We start from the raw sequence: 21,513 nt of genomic DNA, 5'->3' as shown, positions 1-21,513 counted from the left end.
TTGTGACGGATGAATGAAGTGGGAATTCAAATGTGCGCGAGTCGTGACTTAGTCACATTGGACCCTCCATTTAATATCCTATCCAAGGGACACAGCGTTTTACATCTTACCCCATTCCCCTCCTTCCCCCCCCCCCCTCAAAAAAAAATAAAAATAAAAATAAAAAATAAAAAAATAACAGATATGTGCAGACATTTATAACCATGTATCATTTTAATATTTATGATTTGTAGTAAAATAAAACTGTTTGACATTGCACACCTTATAATCAGCTGCTTGATATTGCTGGTAGTTACACACACAAAAATACAAACAAACACACGCGCACGCACAAACACACAAACACAAGGCATACCACATTCATAGAGCCCTTCAACCACAAAGTATGAAGGTTAAGTGTAATTCATACATTCTAAGACTGACTGCCATCATGACACATGTGATCAAATGGACCATATCCTCGCCTGAATTAATTGTATGTAGGTCAGCTGGCTTTCACACACCACCAATCAAATTCCATGAAGGTTGTTAAACGCCGCACAAATGTCAAGGGGACGAGAACCATCTCGCATTCAACAGGAGAGAACTGTGGTCATGGGTGACTTACATAGATCTGGATTTTGGGTGTTTACAAAGGGGACGGATGGTTTGTGGCTGAAAGGCCCATGTCTGCAATCCATAACAGATTCATAATTTCCTGTCTACTTAGATACCTCAAACCACGAGGTTCTGCACTACCACCTATCGAATATCATTTAAAGGCATAATTTACAATTTGCAGATGAAACAAAAACCCAGCATTAGTACTTTAAAACATTTTCTAAAATGTGAGTTTAGGTACAGAAACAACTGTAAAAATTTGAATCTGTATTATCGATGTTAAGTATTGTTAAATACACATAATGTGAACAATAGTTATAATAAAAATGTTTCCAGACTAAACTATCTACAGTTACGGTTTATTAAGAAAATTACTGATATGTCCTTATATTTTAAGCTTTATTGCAAAAATTTTATATGGTAGGATGTTTTGTGATACAACAGACCTACACATACAGGTATGCATCAAATGTGATATCTTGAATGTTTTTTTAAATCACTGCTCCCAAAGCTAAACTGGACCTTTAAACTTTACAGCCTACACATCTGATGCACATATGAGACATTGAAGATACAAAACAAATTGTGCACCTTTTTGTCTCTTGGCAATGGACAAAAATAAAAACTTTCACACCAATGTAGCGGCAAACATTCAATATTGATAAGGATTGGATCACAGGGAGGGTTCCATGACATTTGCTCCTGGGACAATCGCTCCCATGAAATACCTGCACGCTACGCCAAACATAAATTTCTACCCAGAAACATTTATAACCCTAACCATAATCCTAATCCTCCAATCAAACTAAACCTAGAACCCTATCACAACCCTACCCTTAACCCGAAGTCCTTAGAGAAAATAAGACCGGAGTAATTGTTGCAGGAGCAAACGTTGTGTCACCCACATGGAGTGATGCAATCTGTGTGGCTGTGACTATTGAAATACTGTGTTAATAGGAATGGTACAGTATTGGTGGATAGATGAGGATTGGGCTTTTAACTTTTTGCGAGATACCATGAAACCACTCATGAAATAGTACAGAGCATAACACTCTAAGAGGAATTCAAAGTTTATTTGATAAAATTCGGTTTTGGAATGGCTGAGACATCCAAAAACATAGTAAAACAAAGCGATCATAATAAAAGGTGGGTCCCACCTTTTATTCGGATAGCTCTGTTTGCATATCTCAGCCATTTCAAAAACAATTTTCATCAAATAAAAGTTGAATTCCTCTTGGGAATCACATGCTCTTTCATATTTCATAAGTAGTTTCCCATTATCTCACCCCACAAAATGGTAGAAACCTGACATTAGGTCTTAACCAAAACCATACGGTCCCTTTTGAAGACTGAATCACAGTGAAGAATGAAAACTGTCTGGCAAACACAACATCAGGACTTCCTTGGCCTAGCAAAACTCAGCTTGTGAGCAATCCACCTCACACATCAGGGCCCTGTTGCATAAAACCCTTACCGCTGGACTTACCGCTCCTTTCTAGCGGTGAGTCTTCAAATTAGCGGTAAATTTTAGAATCCTTGATGCTGATTGGCTGTGACGCCTAATTTTGACGGTAGTTACCATTGAAATTCAATGGTATTAGTTTTATGCAACGGGCCCCTGAATCCAACACAAGAGAACACGGAGCACTGTGCCACCTCTAACCAGGTCTCAACAGGTAAAGTTTCGATCCTCACAGAGCAATTCTCAAGAGCGAGAGAGAAAAAAACAAGTCAATTCTTACATTTCTCTGCTTTTTCATGTCCTCCCTTTTCCTCTTATCTGTCTCAATTTCCACTCTCTTCGTCTGGTACACCCTGGGATGAACACAAACAGATGCATTTTTACGTCTGTTATCAAAACTAAATCACTATTATTCGTACAGAGACACTCTACACTACATAGTAGGAGCTTTTAAATATGACACTAGATAATTCAAGCAGAAGAGTTTTTGAAAAAAAAAAGGAATAATTTCATTAGAGTTCAATTATCGACAAAACTTCATTGGGTCTAATTCAAGAACAGAAAACCCAACAAAAAAAGAAAAGAAAGTTATGGATATGTGAGAGTTCGTATTTCAAATGTTTTTTCATGAACAAAAAAAATCAGGCAAATTCATGTATCACGCAAATCTAGTGAAGTACCAAAAGCACAAAAGACTTAATTTGCTTGCTCAAGTCTCCATTCAATTTCTTATTAAAAAAACAACAACAAAATCTAATGGTGTGATAGAACCCTTCAAATTAAGAAATTCTAGATTTTAAAAAAGTCAACACTGTGAAAATGGGAGCACCATTTGCTTAATAATCATTCACAAATGATTTCATATATTCTATGTTGTGAAAGGTTCAAAGGTTGCCTATACAGTAGTTACAAGAAGGCCTATTATCATATCATATAAGATCAAAACTCTTACACTGTCCCAAACCTCCACATGACTTTGGGTTCACTTGTTCTATTCAGACCTTAGTTATCAAAATGAGATTGATGGATTTCCAACAAATTAGATTTAAAAAAGAACAAAAAAGGTCCTATGCTATATCAGAGACAGAGGCACACATTTTCTGCTGTCCTTTCATTTTTGTAATTCATCAATCAGGGTGGGAAAAAAAAAATGACTATATAATGTTCATTACTCACACGACTTCCTTCTTGGAGCGCTTCAGGTTGGAGATCTCCTTTACGATGCGCGTCTCCTCACGAAGCGTGAAACTGCGATTCTGGAGCTGGTACTCCAGCTTGCGGATGGCGTCGTCCACCGCCTTCTCCGTCTTGTAGTGGAGGTTGGCCTTGATGCGAGAGAGGGCGTCGTTCTAGGAAGATGGAGGAGGAGGAGGAGAAAAGAATAATCAATCATTTGAAGGAACATTTCAATTAATAGAGATTACATAATAGGAAGAAAGGAAGAGATCAGCAAGTATATGAGAAAAGACTGGAAAAGAGATAGACAGAGTGTGTAACAGGAGGATGAAAAAAACCAAGAAGGAAAAAGAGCAAGAGAGGAGGATAAGGAGAATTAAGTTCCAAGGTACTGGTAGTCTTTCAGAGTTTTGGTTGTTAAATCCTCACTAGAACACTGGCATTATAATTTGTAATGTCACATCAGAATAATTACCATGTTTTAGAAATTTATAAAAGAATGTAAAAATCTAATTTTTCTGGGACATTACTGTACTACTAACTAGTAAAGCTTTGACATAGCTGTTCAAAACTTTCATTAAGCTTTCATGAAAAGAACAAAATTTCTCAATGAAATTCATCCGTATGTTTTCATTTGTAAACGAGAAGGCATTGTTCTGTCTTGTCTGGTTTCATTTTGATTTTGTAGGTTTTCACACTTTTTGTGGTTTTCATTTTTTTTGTGGTTCCTTTTTGTGGGGGGCTTTACATTGTTAACCCTTTCTGCACCAGGGACTTTAGACAGTGCATACAATGCTATGGAGCTCTCTGTGCCAATCAGCACTCAACGCACAGTAACATTTCACCCCTTTTGCACCAGGGACTTTGAATAGATGGCACAATGGTGTTTTTCTGTGCCACTTAACACTCAAATTCACACAAACAGTTAAAGGGAAGCAGTCCTGAGATTTTCACTGTACTGATAATTAAGAAGAGTAAAAAATATCAACTTTCACCAATTTATACGCTTGGACATCAAAAATTGTCTCCGTACGCGATTTTTGAAAAATAATTCCTGCAAGCGATCGTGAAAGAGCCGGCAAAAAGATGCTACGTAGTGCATGCCCTACTCACCAAGTTGACAGCCGTGCCTCTAAAACCAATTCAAGTGTTCAAATGATTAGTTGCAATTTCATCATATAATGTGAAAGTTTGTGGTTTTATAATTTCAAACAAAATATTTCAAGCGTAGATATATATAATTTACGAAAAATTAATATTGTAAACATAAATTTATATGTATTTTTAAACCAAATATACCATGAACTTGACATCAAATAGGCACGGTCGTTTTCTAGCTTCCGTCCGTGTTGCATACTTCTTAGCGTAGAAACCACTCTCGCGCGCAAATCCTTACCATACCAATGTATACATACACAGTACACTCGATCGACTCCGTCCAGTCGATTTTGGCATTCAAACCGAAGATAACCTGTGCATGAGAGAGTCGAATTCTTCAAAGAAAATATTGTTTGTATCTCAATATTTCTGTAAGTAGTCAGATAATCGCCTTTCCTCGAAAAAAAAAAAAATATATGACGTGAGCCGGGAAGGGTAACAGGGGGTCGTAGGGATATGATTTCGCTCCACTTTGCCGTGCATGTCCAGTCGGCACTGGCAGCAGCTAGCTCAGTGGCACTGTACTGCATGCGCAGTCCAACCCCGGCTGCAGGCCCACGGTAAATTAAACATAGCTAGCCACTTTCCTTACCTCTCTACGCTTTTTTCCCTCGGTTCTCTTCGAAGTCGATGCTCGAGGTATTTCTGTTTTATAACTCATGTGAGCAAATGGTCAGGATTGCATCTGGTTTCAGGAGTTTTCTCGGTTTATAACCGAGGGCCACAGCCTGCCGGTCCACGTAAAAACATCGCTTCACAAATTGTCCACGCACAGGTAGGTCACAACACGATTTCGAGATTTTGTAGGCCCTAAGTTTCTTATGTTCGGCATCGTTGTACCGATATTTCCCAGCCACACAGCTCACCTTTCACGATACTTTTGTTGGTCTGGGACGGAAAAAAGGATTTTCCTGGGAAATTTTCTGCACGATTCGAGCAAAACTACTGATGTAAGATAGCCTGACCAGACGACGCTGAATGCGGTCGCCCCTGTAGTGTACTAGCAGGCCTGTGTAGAATCGTTTCTATCTACAAATATGTACACTCTGTACGTATACTATATATAGAACATGCATGAGCGGCGACAGGTAGGGCTGCAGCTGCGCTTGAGACTGGAAAAGTGCGAAGGCAAACCGCGTACGGGGTGCGTACGCGTATCTACCGTAGATCTATCATCTAGTTGTACCGTCCATCTATCATCTAGTTGTACCGTCCACACGTGCGAATATAATACACAATACATACACACACACACAAACACACAAACACACACACACACACACACACACACAACGTAGAAACAATGTCAAATACGAGTCGGAGTAGCCACCGACGTCTTCATGCATCCGGGTAAACAGTACTAGGGAGCGTACGGATAACGAGCAGAACACGGCTGGGAAGAGTTGTGCATCGACGACGTATGACTCTCCGCCAAGACTTGCTCATTAGCATATTCACCATGCAGAGTCACACTTTTTCAACCAAAATGTACGAGCTTATTTGGTGATTTTAAAGTTTGTTTTTGGTGAAAGTAGTTCATTGGAGGTGCCAACAACAACATATTTTTTTAAATTTCGTGAGGACTGTGTCCCTTTAACAGATGAGAATGTTCCCTTACATTTCTAGTGATGACCTCGCTGATCTTGTGGATGTGGTCGTCATACTCCTTCCTCTTGACGATGGTTTGCTCCTTCTGCTCCCGGGTTATCTTCTGGTCCCGCACCAGCCGCTCCTTCTCCTCCGCCTCAGCTGACACTGCATCCTGGCTGGACTTTGCTAGCGATTTCTGTTCACAAAATTGTACATACACACACAAAAATGACAAATAGATAGATCAATAAATAGATAGTAAATATATTATGTATACACTGTTGGAAATACGCAGCATCAACCATGAAAGTTGAGTCCCTTCACCCTCCCCATGCACTTTTGAAACAGTCAAAAACAGCCTTCATTCAAAACTGCTTGATATAAATGCTGGTCAAAGAACTGACATGACGTATTCACACACACACACACACACACACACACACACACACACACACACACATACACACACACACACACACACACCCACACACACACACACACACATGTGTGTGTGTGCTCACGCACATTTACTTCTGACAGTATTAGAAACATTGTCCATAAAGAATTCAATAAAGGCCTAACAACAAAAACAGAGAACTTTTGCATAGAGACAGCTCCTTGTAGCACACCTTCACAAAGATCGTGGGAGGAATTAAAATACGAATGAAGTATTAAGAACTTTATTAGAAGTAAACTCGTACCAAATACATGAAATAAACAAGAATCAATCAGAGTCACAATTTAGAGTCACAATCAGAACTCCAATGCTACGCTTACAGTCAGATTAACAGTAAAGAGTCCCAGTGAGAGTCATGGACCCACACAGGGTCAAAGTCACAGGCAGAGTCAAAGTCATATTCAGAGTCAAGCTCACAGTCAAGAGTCAAACTGACAGTCAGAGTACTGTATTAAGGTGGATATTTTCGCGAGACTCATTTTTCGCGCTCAGTGGGGTAAGAAGAGTTTCGCGTGTTTTTAATTCCGCGGAATCAAGACATCAACTACTGGAACATATAGCAAGCAAAAATATTTGCATGCTTTTATTTTCGCGCTAGTTTTGGGTTGCTCGAAATGCGCGAAAATTTCCACTTTTACAGTAAGGGTCACAGTCCCACTTGGACTCATGGTCAGAGTCAGGTCCAGACTCGCGATCAGTCAGAGTCAAAAGCAGAAACAGATTCACTCACTCACAGCAACAATCACAGACAAAGTAAAACAACAGGGTCGGAGTAAGAGTCAGACCCAGAGTATAAGGGTCAGACCTGGAGTCATACACATAGTCAACAGTTGGTCACAAGCTCAGTCATACTCAAGTCTGATTGATGATACTATAGCTCCTTACCAGCTCAGCCTCCTTGGAGCTGATCTGTTCCGTCAGCATCTGAATCTCTCTCTCATGTTGCTTGCGGTTGGGTTGCCGTACCATCTTCTTCTTGGCCCCATCTGGGTAGGAAATAAAATACAACAAAAAATCTTGATCATTATTTTAATATACACAATACATTAATGCAAAGGTTAGAGTAGAAGCTCATCTGTCTTGGTACTGCCTCTGATAATGGTGTCAAACTTTTCATCTCAATACACACTACAAATACACAGGTATCAACTCATCAATCAGAGATCCGATACAAGTGGATGACTCTTTGTCGTGTCAGAAAAACTGTACATTACACATTTAAAACTTTTACTACATCATTCAGTTTTATTTAGAGACGTTTTTTCACTTGCAAAGAAATACAAGGTATTGAAGATGATTTTGCATCAAAAGCCACTCATGACACAACATATACTTTATCGCTATATCAAATCCAGATATGAGGGTTTATCTTATTTGACTGCTTACAATATCTATGTTCAAATAGTTTATCAATTCCTCTGAAAACAGAAAGAGTTGGTTACTTGTATCATGTGGACACTTCTGTTATTGTGAGCTAATTGTGTGCATACACATGTACAGGTGAGGAAACAGTGTAGAATGACTGTAAACATATAAATCTCTCTCCCTCTCTATCTCCCTTTATTTCTCTCTCTCTAAACTCTTTCTGTCTTTTCTTTTTGTTTCTCATGCAAAGTTTTACAGAATAGCCAGACCAGGAAGTCAGCTATTTGACAAACAAACCATGTACATGTATATAAATATTTCAACATACACTGGAGGAGCCGCTACTTTCACTACATTAGATTGCTGCAAATGGAACAGAAAATGGAACAGTGGTAGGATCTATACACTCACAACTTCATTTGCTCAAGTAAACTTGAAGAATGTTCGGAAAACGCAGGACAAAATTGAATATGTCAAAGTGATCAATGATGAGTAATTCTGCTAAATCCTATGTAACACATGGTATGCATTGTTATCACAAATGTTGGCCTAAAATCCACTGCAAAATGCATAGTAATACAGCACAAAACTGCACATGTGGAAACTTATTTCTCCTCAATAACCACTGGTCTTGTCATTCCTACATTGTACTATGAATTTGTGCATTTAAACCTACACAAATCAAAACACTAAACACCAGTTGCCAATGGTAATGATGTGGTAAAAAAACTTCTGTACAGCAGATGAGGTTGCAGCCATGTGGTCAGCAGAAGGCATTTCGTGGGCGACACAGGAAATGAAGCGAGACTTTGTGGTATCTGTAGTATGTCTCTCTCTTTCTCCCTAACATAATGACACAGTTTTTAATAGACATTGACACTTTGGAACGGAGGAACTTCCTATAGATGAATACCGGTATATATACATTGTACCTACAGCATACGTTCACCTCGTGGTGCTCAATTGGCCGTACTGTAAATGACTCGCATACACAGCACAAATCCCTCTAAACTTGTTTTCAAACGAACTTAAAAGCGCATTACCAAACCATATTCAAGTTCAAACCCATGTAATGTCACCACATTGAACGGAAGAAGTATCATCAAAAATACTGCAGTTGCAGGAGTACACTGATAACATTGAGTGCTGAATTGATGCACTGACTGTATTTTTTTTTTTTTGGCTTTTCTTTTTTGGCTTTTTTTACTGTCAGCCAGTCATTAATGGAAACCAAAACCCAAAGAGAAATGGTAATTGAGAGAAAGCAGCAACATTAGTAGAACACATCAGTGAAAGTGTGAGGAAAATCAGACAATCGATACAAAAGTTATGAATTTAAAAGTTTTGGTGTTGAAACCACTGGATAAGGAGACTACTTGAGTTTATGACATAATGTATCGGACAATATTAAAAGAAAATATAAAGAAATTTCAACGTGCTTTAATTTTTCTCGCGTAATGAAAGAGCACTTGACTAATTGCTTTCAGAAAGCAGAGTGAATAATTACTACCCTTAACATTTATGTCAGTATCAAGTTGATGGAATGTGTAATTTTCATGAAAATGAATTCTTGCGCAATTCTGTTTATATTTTCTTTATTGTTGTCCACACACGACGTCATGAACTCTAGTAGTCTCCTTATCCAGTGATTACAACACCAAATCTTTAAAAATTAATAACTTTTGCATCGATTGTCAAATTTTCCCCAAACTTTCACTGATGCGTTCTACTAATAAATGTTGTTGCTTTCACTTAATCTACATTTCTCTTGGGGTTTTGGTTTCCTTTAAAGAATGCAATGACCTGGTGTCAAATCAGCACTCACTGTCAAAGAATGCTGGCTGCACAGCTGATATAAGTTACGTTCAGACGGCAGGCCCTAACCTCGAGGTTAGGAAACCTCGAGGTTTAGCTCTTGCCCCCTAACTACGACGAGAGACCATCGTGTCTCCGTTTCGTCTTCACCGTACAGCTTGATGTACTTGTCTATGCGCTTGTCTAGCGTGTCGGCTCTGCCTTCCGCTGCGTTAATGGCGTTGGCCATGTCTATCGCGTTCTTTGTTTGTATCCCTAACGCGGCCATGTTGTAGAGCTCGTTTGCTTCCTCGGTTCGCCCCTTTTGTGTTCGTGCTTCGATCACTTCCGGAAGATCATTTGGAGTTGTCATCTTGCAGCCTTCTATTATGAGGCGTTTGATCATCTGCATTTTGGCAGTCGTTGTGTTTGTTGCAGTGATGTTGTTGATCTTTTGTGGAACGTTTGATCGGTGTTTGATGACGTGATAGTAGTCTACTATGTCCTCTTCGGACGTGTGTTCGTAGAGGTACTCGAACTTCTTGTCCTCGTCTGTGGTCATGATGAATTTCTTTGGTGCTATGCGCATGTAGCGAAACATCACGTCGAATGATCTGATTGACTGTTGTTCCTGTTTGATCGTGATACCCAGATGTTTGTTCTGGATCTTGCGCTGTAAGACGTCGCTCGCATTGCGCCATGCTCTATTGTCTTTGAGGTCTTGACCCTGTCTGAGGTTGAGTGGTTTGCTAGGATCTGTCGGCCTCCATGTTTTCAACATCAAGAAGTGCACATGGTGGCTCTCGTACGCTTGTTGCTTGCGTGGTTCGAGTTGGTCCGACGGACCGTGAATCGCTGTGATTATGTTGCTGCATTGGCGATGCAGCCGTATCGCGATATTAGCACAGATCTCAAGTTGTTCCTGGTCAGATACGGTCCCCTTATCTGTCTGAAAGTTTTCTAGGCTAAAGACCCTGCAATGTCCCTCTAATTGGCCCATCCCCATCTTCCGCATATTGAAGCGGTTCATGAATCCTATGTGTTCGGATTCCGGGAGCCACGGATGTTCGAGAGAGAGTTTTTTGTACATCTCCCCCTGGTGTTGCGTTAATGGTAGCAGATTGTCTGGAAATTATAATAGTGAAATGATAAAGTATAATTAGTATTTATATTATTAATATTGGTTTCTTTTTTCCTTTTTTTTCTATTGTTGTTGAGTTTATTATTATTTAAAGTGTAATGAGGAGTGTTTCTACTCACTATTTTCTCCGTTGGGTACATCTCTTGCTTTCTGTGCTCCTTGTCTTAGGTTTGCTGCACACTGTTTTTCTGCACTGGCGTCCTCTGCCATGTCCTGAATGTTGTGCCTGCGTTGAGCGATTGATAACCCCTCAAAGTCTTAGTCGGTTTATTTTTCCAAAGTAGTTCAACGTTATCCTGTATATCTTCGTTAGAAATGTCGTTACACTGGTGCTTATTAATGCAAAGTAGCTGACCCATTTGATGTTTACTCGGTTTCTTTGCTTCTATTTATACTCTTTATATGTAGGTCACTTCCGTTGACCTCTGTGTGCTATTTATATCAACCAATCAGAATGTAGTATTTATGGTGTGATGTTTTTCTTACTTCTCATTGGTGAGTATATTTAGATCTCTTTCTTGTTTATTTGGTAGCCCTGAAAAGGGCTGTTTGCAGTCAACCGAGTATTGCTCTTACGTGACCTTCGTAGGTACTTGACCTACATCTTGATGATTGTCGTACTGGATCTCAGTTCTGTCTTGTATCTTCGTGGTCGCAGAGTTGCGAGTCGCTTCTGCCTTCGTCGTTGGTGATGCTTTCTCCTCTGCTTTGCCTTCTCCTTCTCCGCCTGGATCTCCTTCCACCGGAGTCGTGCTGTCTGCTTTGCCAGTTCCATCCCGATGGGGCTGAAGATGTCGTACGTTTCTGCCCTTGCCGTGTGTCTCTGCTCCTCAGTCGGTAGGATGCAGAACAGGCACTTCATCATGATGCGCCAGTTTCTCCAGTAGCAGTTGTAGAGCGCTTTGGAGCGCCATACCTCCAGATATACATCGGCCAATCCACCTTATAGTGGAATGTGTGCATGTAGTGTAGGCCGCCATCCCATATGTCATAGAGCGTGTTTCTACTGAGCGACGAAAATTCGAGGTGATGCTAGCCGATGTGTGGTGATACCGGCCGATGCCGGCCGATACCGGCCGATGCGTGGTGACACCTCGAATTTTTCCTCAGTAGAAACAGATCGGGTAGTGGCCGATGCCGGGTGATGCGAGGTGCTCCGTCGTCCATCTATTGAGGTGGTCGATGCGTGGTGACGCGAAGGACGATTCTCAGTAGAAACACACCGGGTAGCGAAATTCGTGGTGTATCGGACGTCTAGAATTTCTCCCCGCGCTTTTCTATCGGTTCATCGCACACACTCCTTCGACACATGTGTACAAAATACGTGTGTACACACGTTACACAGCGACCGTGTTGGCATCATGCGTTGTTTGTACCAACTCGCTGAATTGTGTACGTGTTGATAGGCCCTATACGTTACGTTACATGTGAATTGTGGCATTCATCGTCTATTGTTCGCGTGATTAACAGCCTAACTTATTGCATTACTAAGCCCTCATCATTTACTTTGATTTTACACCGCGTTATTTCATTTTATATTGTCTCGAATCGCGAGAGTACCACATTAGTATGTCGCAGCCTTGAGAAAATCTCAACTGGACCCTCGATCTCCAAAGATTTCTCATCAGTCAGTGGCAGGATACCAGTATGTTAGTTCGGGGTATATTGGATGGGGAGACGAAATGGCTTATCAAAAAATAGCCGACGCAGTAGCAAAGCAGGCAGGGTTCAGTACAGTGCGCACGTGACCCAATCTGTGATTTAAAAATACCTGACTTCCGGAATCGCCGCATTTGCACGTCACCTTTGCATCACCTCGTATTTTATCGCTCAGTAGAAACAGCTCGAGTGGTCGTAAAATACGAGGTGCTTCGTTGGACAAAATTCGTGGCGATGCCAGGGATGTGAGGTGCTCTCAGTAGAAACACGCTCAAAGTAATACGTCATGTCCTCGAACCACTCTATCAGCAGCCTGTTGACCCATGACTCGACGTCGATGCCCATGTCGTACGGGTTGCTTCGGTTGATCGTTCGGATGATTTGCCATGGCACGTTTTTTGCCACCTTTCTGAACAGGGCATAGCACGGCTATGCCATTGTTGCTCCAGTTCATCTTGTGTTCTTCCCATGTTGTTCCGTAGTTGTCTCTTCTGTCTTCCCACCGTATCAGTTCTCGGGAGTCGGCCATTGTCGTTAGTGAAGTGTTTTTGCTGCGAGTGTAGTCGCATGGAATGATCTAGAAATTTTACGCTAGGCCTTACTGTTGTTTGTGGGCGTTACCTTGTAAATTTTTAGAGAGGCTGGCCAATCAGCGGAGTAAATCGTGTTTACTACATGTTTACGGCCCGACCAATCTTAACCTCCTCGAGGTAACGAAACCTCGAGGTAAAGCTTCTGCCCCCCCCCCCCCCCACCGTAACTACGAGTGGGTTCCACTCGATGTTAAAACCACAAAACCGGAAGTTTCAGCCCACACTTCTAACAAGGCGTCTATTTCTTCTTTAGTCCGACCCTGTCGGACCCGCTTACCGGTACTCCTTTTCCCACCGGCGGCACCAGCTCCTCTATCATGGTATGCAGAGATAGCGCTACACTGATGACTTTATGCCTTTATAAGATATTCGTCGAAAACAATTTTTTAGCGTCGGAGAAGGAAATAGAATACAGTAGCGAGTTTGACGTGTTCAGTTTCACAGATCAAGCGCATAGGAAGAAAAGATGATGCTGTTGTGATGTGCATCATAGGTTTTTCACCTCGCGCGCACGTGTAGTGTATTTGTGGTATATTTACGTTTGGGAGGTTGACCCAGAAGCAGAGGGAAATTGTGGGGGCTGGAGGTCACGGCGAGGTCACTCTTAACTTTGAGTTCGTTGCTTTTGTGTCCACACGGTGCTTAACTACGAGTGGGGACCCCCCGCGGCTCGTGGTTAGAGCGCTAACCATAAGATTTCTCGTGGCTCAAAACATCGAGCAAACCTCGAGGTTTGCTAACTACGAGTGCGTCTTCACGGTCCCTAACTACAAGCTCTAACCTCGAGGTTTCCTAACCTCGAGGTTAAGGGCTCCCATCTGAACGTAACTATAAACACTGCCAGACGTCTACTACCGTACTACTCCGATCTACAGCACATCAGGTTTCAGGTTTCCCGGAAATAGATATCCTCTAGACCCGGCGCAGATAGTAAGCACAAAGTTACAATGTAATATTCAAAGAAGCCAGATTCAAAATTGCTAAAACCTCCATAGAGATGGGCAAATTAGCTGTATTTGTAATCACCCAATCATGATCAGCAGTTTAGACAGACCAGTGTCTGAAAGGGCTTTTTACACTTGCAAATTTTTGCTTAGTCCCATACCAACGGTGGGGCTAAGGGGGGGCCTTAGCCCTACCGTTGGTACCGGACTTTCCTTAACCCACTTTCTGTTTACAGTTGTTTTTGCCAAAGTGGGCTAGCCCCACAGATAATCCCATACTACCTGGCCCTGCAAAAAAGCAGGGTAAGCACCGCAATTGCGGTGCTAACCCCGCAATTGCGGTGCCAAGCAAGCGAGTGTAAACAGAACGAAGAAATAATCCGGGGATAAGGGACGGAGACGAAGTCTAACCCCCACTGACCAATCAGAAACGAGGTAATCCAGTGCTGCCGGTGAGTGCGTGTACTTGTACAGTGCACAGCGTAATCATGAATATTCATGTGGTTTGGAAAGTACGGGACTAAGAAATACGAGTGTAAAAAGGTCAGTTTTCTCTTTAGCCCAGGACAAGAGCTTAGTACGGGATTTTATGGGCAAGTGTAAAAAGCTGAAAAAATTGGTACGGGATTAACGATAGTCCTGGGTCAGAGAAAGTACATTGTATGGGGTTAAGAAACACAAGTGTAAAAAGGGCTAAAAAATTCATAACTACGGGTGGATACACGACAACGCAAAGAGAGGAGGAAGAGAAAGAAGAAGAGGAGGAACAAGAGGAGGAAGATGAAGGAAAATGTCTCGGTATACACACACAAAAAAAAAGCCATGTTCACCTGGGGTTTGTTTCACAAAAGTCTTTAATATGAGAGACTTTTCGCTCATAAGACACACTTTAAGTGTGTCTTATGAGCGAATTAATATGGAAGATTTCATGAAATGGAATTGAAAGTCTCATACTGTAGCTGCATATGAGCGACTGTGGCCATTCTGAGATTTATGTACAGACTTTTATGTGATGACTTCATGAAACGCACCCCATGAAGGAGAGAGCGCATAGATGTATTCTTGGAACTACATAGGGACTCAAACTTCAAGCTGCACACACACACAAACACACACATAGAGGAGTTATTGGTCTTTGCATCATATGATGCAAAAATCTATTTTATTTACCACCATTCACACACAGCAACAACAAAAAATCAAAAGAAAAATCACTCAGCTGCAAACGAAGTACTTTGATGAATCTCCACACAGCATATATGTGACCCGCTACAACAAAAGGATCCTAAAGTCGCTGACGAACGAGCAAAGCATGGACCCAGAAAAATGCTATTTTCAGGCCTTTCCTTTGATCATTTAGCTTCGAAATTTCAGTAGATGATAGAAGATACATTAGACTACAAGATTATGTTAAAAACAGAAATCCGAACGTTTTGACAGATTTTGGTGATCTGACTCAAACTCGATTTTCTCGGCTCACCCGTCAGCGACTTTAGGATCCTTTTGTTGTAGCGGGTCACATATGCCTATAAAATGGTGTGAGCTTTAATCTAGTTATGTGGCGAGTGGGGCAAGTTGTGTCATGGTCCAGGTGTTTTAGTCAAATGCGTACACGGGCGCACAGCGCAAGTTTCCTATAGAGACCTACGCTATGGACTCCTCTTTGGCGCTTACGCTTTGGCCCACTTCCCCGAGTCCGAAGAAGTCCGATTCACTGTAGTCAGTGGTCAGATCACAGTTCGGCTCATGATTCGGCTGAGGGGGATGACAGCTTAAATAGCAAACTTCTTTTGTGATGTCATAATTGAACAAGCACATATGCACGCACCCTGGCATTACTACAGACTGAGCAATGTGCAGAGAAGACAACGAAGGCAACGTTACTTAGCAACAGCTACGCACTTTACTCTTGATGACAGCTCAACTTCGTTAATCTTCGTATCAATGCTAACGGTGATCGGCAGTATCATCAACATTGCCCTCTACACTACCGGGACTATGCCCCTTTAAAATATCAATGCATTTCTTCATGCGCCATTGTCACATGCCATGCAGGACAAGTTCTTACCCTTGTCTGGCTTACAAGTCAAGGATTTGATTATTATTAATATTAAAGGCATTATTTACCATTTGCAGATGAAACAAAAACCCAGCTTTAGTGCTGCAAATTAGTTCTATTCTGTAAAATGTGAGTCAGGGCTAGAAACAACCAATTGGCTAGAAACAACCAATGTAAAAATGTTAATCAGGATAATCAATGTTAAGTAATTGCTAAATGCACAAAATGTGAACAACAGTTATAATAAAATAGTTTCTAGAATAAACCATCTACTTGTACAGTTGTGGGTTATTGAGAAAAATAGTGATATCTCCTTATATTCTAAGCTTTATTGCATAATTTTCAAGATGGTAGGACGTTTTGTGATACAACTGACCTGTACACATGCATCAAATGTGACAACTCGCACAATTTTTCAATCACTGCTCCCAATGGTAAACAATACCTTTAACTACCACCACTATAAACCTACATATTGTTATTAAAGTACATTGTACATTCAATCTGTACCTTTTAGTGAACTGTAAGTCTCGATGAAAAATTATTAATTTTTACCCATTGCCCCCCCCCCCCCAAAAAAAAGAGAGAAAATAATGATAATATGACAAAGTTAATTACTTACCATGACATAAACAAATACCAGTGAAATAAATTTGCAGTGTGATGGGACACAAATAATCATGGTTGCAAAAGTAAAGTTAGCTTCCACTTGTTCAAATATTTGATCAAATTGATTTGGGGCTTTCGCTCTTTGGAAAAATTACTTGCTCACTGCAACGCTACAGGAGCTTCACAAATCACAATTTGTGTCTGATCTGCCAAATTGCCAGCATACAAACCATGTAATAAACATCATGTGCATGCAACGCAAATGATCAAGGGCCTGTGATGCTGAAACAACAGCTCCGTGTGCTCAGAACTTGAACTTTGACATAATTAAGACTGGCAACTGCTTGGCTGTACCGTTCTGAAGTTACACGTCTCCTAAGATAGTCTACATTTCAGACCTCCGTGAATATTTCAGCACTGGCAGTTTACAAACCGAGCACGATATTCAGCCTGAACAACATACATTGTACATGAAGGTATGATATATATATATATTTTTTTTTAAGGAGGTACAGCACACAAATTGAAGCCACTCTCTGACATACAATGTACACAGGAAAATATTGAATAACTACCATGTGTATTGATAAAAGTGGCAAACCATGTGAAATATAATCCACACTGCTGCTGCTGTATAGCCTGAACAAATTGTACATTGCTTTTCCATACATCAAAACCTATGACATATAATTTAATATAAAATATGAGATTTCACTCTGATCATAAAAGAAGGATCTCTTCGTAAACTACTTGCATGCTTCTGTTTCTCAGAAATTTGGGCTGTAGCACCATTTCCGTTGCCCCAGCTTGATTATTTAAGAGATGAACAGAGAACACAGTTTACCTTGATTCATCTCTAGGCCTACTATATTGTAGGTGGTTGCAGTTTCCCTCTGTACTCACTGCATTATGAGGGATGCACGGACAGTGTGCAAAAAAAACAGCGACTATCTATTAAAACGTAATTCCTGTTTGCCTGTGCTGGTGTCATTGAGATCTGGGTATTCTGGGTCTCTAAAAACCACAACAAAGCCAGGGAAGGCTCTGTCACTTTGTGCAAATAGCCTTACTATCAGACTCACACAATATATACAATGTATTGGGCCTACATTTCAGCTCTTACTGCAGATTCAGAATATCATTTTGTTTGGTACGGTTTGATTTACATGAATTTCCCTTTACAGAGACATACATTTAATGGAAAATCTCCCATTAATTTCACAAATGGTTGTCCTTCCATTGATGTTCCTTAGTCAAGGAAAGCCTGCATGATACATTAAAATAAGATTTACCAGTATACAGTTAGATTGAGTTATTAGGGGCAAGTCCAAGATAAGGTCCCCTCAGAAGGCAAAATTTCATCTTTGCTCAATATTGACATGTTTGGTATCATTTTGAAGCTTATGAGTTGAAGTTTTGATTTCCATGGAGGAAAAAATTATATTACGTAAATTTATGCAAATTTCAAGGGCTTCATTTGCATAAATGTGAAACACAGCGTTACGTATGGGACATTTATAAAAATTCATATTAATTCAAAGGAAAGCAAATGATATTTGATTAATATGTGGACATAAGAAGTTCATCAAATAGTTTAACTTGGTATGAAAATTTAGGGATTATGCAAATGATTATGCAAATTAGCTCGTGTCCTATCATGACATGTCCCATACGTAACAAATTGAGGTCATTTTTTTAGGTTTTTTCTGAAATTGCTAAGGTTATATTAATGCCCTTTTGGAAAGTTCTAATTTATTGTTTAGAGAAATTAAATACCATAGAAAAATGAAAAAACAGTAAAAGGAATATTTTTTATTAGGCATTGAAATAATGTTACGTATGGGACAAATGCGTTACGTATGGGACATCCTCATACATAATGCATGTGAAAGCATGTAGCTAGCTGGGAAGGTCTCTCAGTACACAAATGGTCAATCATCCTGAAGAAAGCATCCCAACATTGTAGCTACTTTTTGAGTTATAGACACTTTAAACAATACATGTACTTGACTGAACAATTTTCAGAAAGGGGGAGGGGAAAATGGCAAAATACACAATGAAAAATCAGCATTAAAGGGATGGTATTTTTTTGTAGAAATGGGGATTCAGTTTTCAACATTTAATGAGATGATTGGAAACTAATTATAAGAAGTACTAAAGAGCATACAATCCTAAGACTAGAGGAATTCAAAGTTTAGTGATGGAGATCCAAGTTGAAATGGTTGTGATAAAAATATTTAAACAGAATATAAAGTAAAATGATTTTTTTTTTTATTGCAAGTGATACACAAATTGTCCTTATTCAGGTTTCAATAATAGCCACGACAAAATTCATGGGTATACATACTGAGGTGTGACTCGAATCAATGACTTGACTGCTAGACAGACATCATATATCTACTCGATCACTGGGGTTCCACGCAGCAGGTATTGCTTATTTACAGTTGTATAAAAATTAATATTTCTTGTGTCAAGTTGTTTTTTATTGAAACGAAATGGCAAACTGCCCTTCATCAATGGAAGTAAACACTTTCAACTATTCAAGTTTTCAGTAGTAATTATCCTGATGAAAATAGGGCATACATACTCAGGTTGGTCAAAAAAATATAGAATATGATTAAATATGATTATGATAGAAATATTTGGGGAATATTGTTCCCTTGTCAATCTGGATCAGTATTTGAGTACAATGTAGTTTCAACTGATTCCATTTCAATAATTATGCAAAAATTTGTTTATCGGTATTTTGCAAAATTATTTTGCAAAATACCCATAAACATGTCTCTCCACACACTAAACGAATGGGGGACAAGGGGCATGCATACTCAGGTTGGTCATAAAAATATAAAAATATGATTGAATATGATTAGGATGGTGAATATTTGGGAAATATTGTTTCCTTGACAATCTGGATCAGTATTTGAGTAGTTTCAACTGATTTTACTTCAATAATTATGCAAAATACCCATAAACATGGTTCTTCACACACTAAATGAATGGGGGACAAACTGTCCCATACGTAACTGTCCCATACGTAACACGTCATGTCTGTCTTTAATTAGAACCTGTAATTAGAGCTTTTTACCTAATGACACGAAACTTACCTGTGATAATCTTGAGTGTTGTGACTTTCATCACAGTGAGTTTCAAGTTGTAGAATGAAATACTTTCAGAGAGTTTTGAGGTTGAAAAAAATGTTCAAAAAAACAAAAATTTTCTGGTCCCATACGTAACGGCACATATTTTCTCTTCTAGAATATAATTGTGAAGGTCATTTTTCTCCATTTTTTGCATGATCATACTTCTTCTAGATATCAATCACCATGATAAAGTTTAATATGGTCAAAAGCCATTAACACTATTTTTCAGGTCATAAAAGTCTCTGAATGTCCCATACGTAACGCGCGTGTTATCTTGGACTTGCCCTTAGGCGTGTTGTACTGATTCTTCAGCTGGTTATTTCATAAAAACAAGCTGCATGCAGAGAACACAAATCTTACTGTGATTTATTCCACTTTCCAAGAAAACAGGTCACGACTATAATCATACCATGGCCGATATCCCTCCCCTACTCCTACATCACCCCCCCCCCCCCCTTCAAATTCCCATTCCACGCTGTTTTGACACTGTGGATCCATGGATAAACCCCGAGCTACAGTGTACAATTTGTTTCATGGCTCAACATTGTATGACTGGATATTCCCTTTTTTCCCTACGCTAGGGGGGTGGATATTTTCCATCCTATTTTCAAAACTACAAAGGCTCTTTATTGACCTGACTTGCAAGGAAATATATGAGAAAAACAAGAAATGATTGAAGGGAGAAATGCTTCCATGCATAAGCATTGTAGAAAGGTGTTCCCCCTGATCTTACATGTACTATGTTTAACTACAAACCTCTCGGGAGATGCCATAGTACAGTTCATTGTACGTGCAACTTTTGAAGTACAATAGAGTAGGGTTTGACAAAGTTGTATTACATTTTGTACTGTTGACTGCAGTCATACACATTGTAGATCAGACAATTAAAAAACTATTTGGCATAATTTGAAATTGTGTATAATCCTTATTCATAATAATGTAACAGATCAAACATGTATCAATTAATTAATGAGGCATTTTTCATCATCTCAGGACAAGTTTACAATTTAAAGGGATGGTCTAGTTTTGGTTCAGATGGAGATCCAGATTTTAACTTTTTGCAAGAATAATTAGAATAATCATCTTGCAAAATAATTAGTGACTTCTCATCTAATATCATGGAAAGCCTTAAAACCTGAATCCCCATCTCAACCAAAAATATACCATCCCTATAAACAAGCATTGGCAAACACCTCAGAATACAATAGTCCATTCGCTCTCTTGATCAAGTCTCATAAAACTTACAAGAGCAGTGTATAGGTGCTATTGGATCTGATCTGCCCAGGAGACAAAGTTGTTTTGAATATCGTGTCACAGTTTTTAATAGTGTAAAAAATCGGGACAGCTCATCAGCAAAACATCTGAGAGTGAAAGTGAAAAAACTCTTCACGAGAGTGGCAGCAGTATGAATGTACAAATGTATATTGGGTCAATGAACATGTCCCATATCAGGACACTGAAACAGCAATTTCAGTCTATACTAAAAAGATATCTATAATGCATGTACACTTTAAAAAAAATGGAAGAACACCAATTGTACATTATTCCCAAATCCATTTATGAGAATCAACTATTTGCGTCTTGGAAAACATAATGTCCAATAGATGCCAGGATTCTCAACAGCACTTTTCCTTACACTCGACGGGGAGGAATATGCACATCGTTAATGCAAATATCAGCGGGCATGCAATATTGATTGCAGGCTCTTTATTTCCTCGCTTTAAGAAATTTTCATTACTAATGACCAAAAAAGAATTTTTAACTGA

The 21,513-nt window shown here is 39.7% G+C and overlaps 1 protein-coding gene across 1 annotated transcript in view; it reads right to left on the bottom strand.

The window, feature by feature from the left end:
- LOC139742593 (uncharacterized) overlaps nucleotides 1–21,513 on the bottom strand; it is a 62,918-nt gene that overhangs the window by 18,940 nt on the left and 22,465 nt on the right. The window contains exons 2-5 of the mRNA XM_071653122.1: nucleotides 7,329–7,429; nucleotides 6,015–6,182; nucleotides 3,239–3,411; nucleotides 2,343–2,415 (exon numbers count right to left, since the gene is read on the bottom strand). Of these exons, the coding sequence (XP_071509223.1) occupies nucleotides 2,343–2,415; nucleotides 3,239–3,411; nucleotides 6,015–6,182; nucleotides 7,329–7,429 (515 nt within the window). The remainder of the gene's footprint in view (nucleotides 1–2,342; nucleotides 2,416–3,238; nucleotides 3,412–6,014; nucleotides 6,183–7,328; nucleotides 7,430–21,513) is intronic.

The sequence above is a fragment of the Diadema antillarum genome, unplaced genomic scaffold, assembly GCF_040938485.1.
Source record: "Diadema antillarum isolate AM-2024a unplaced genomic scaffold, OU_Dant_1.0 seq00001007_RagTag, whole genome shotgun sequence".
Taxonomy (NCBI): Eukaryota; Metazoa; Echinodermata; class Echinoidea; order Diadematoida; family Diadematidae; genus Diadema; species Diadema antillarum.
The sequence above is the reverse complement of the archived record's forward strand: the minus strand, read 5'-3'. Positions and strand labels throughout refer to the sequence as shown.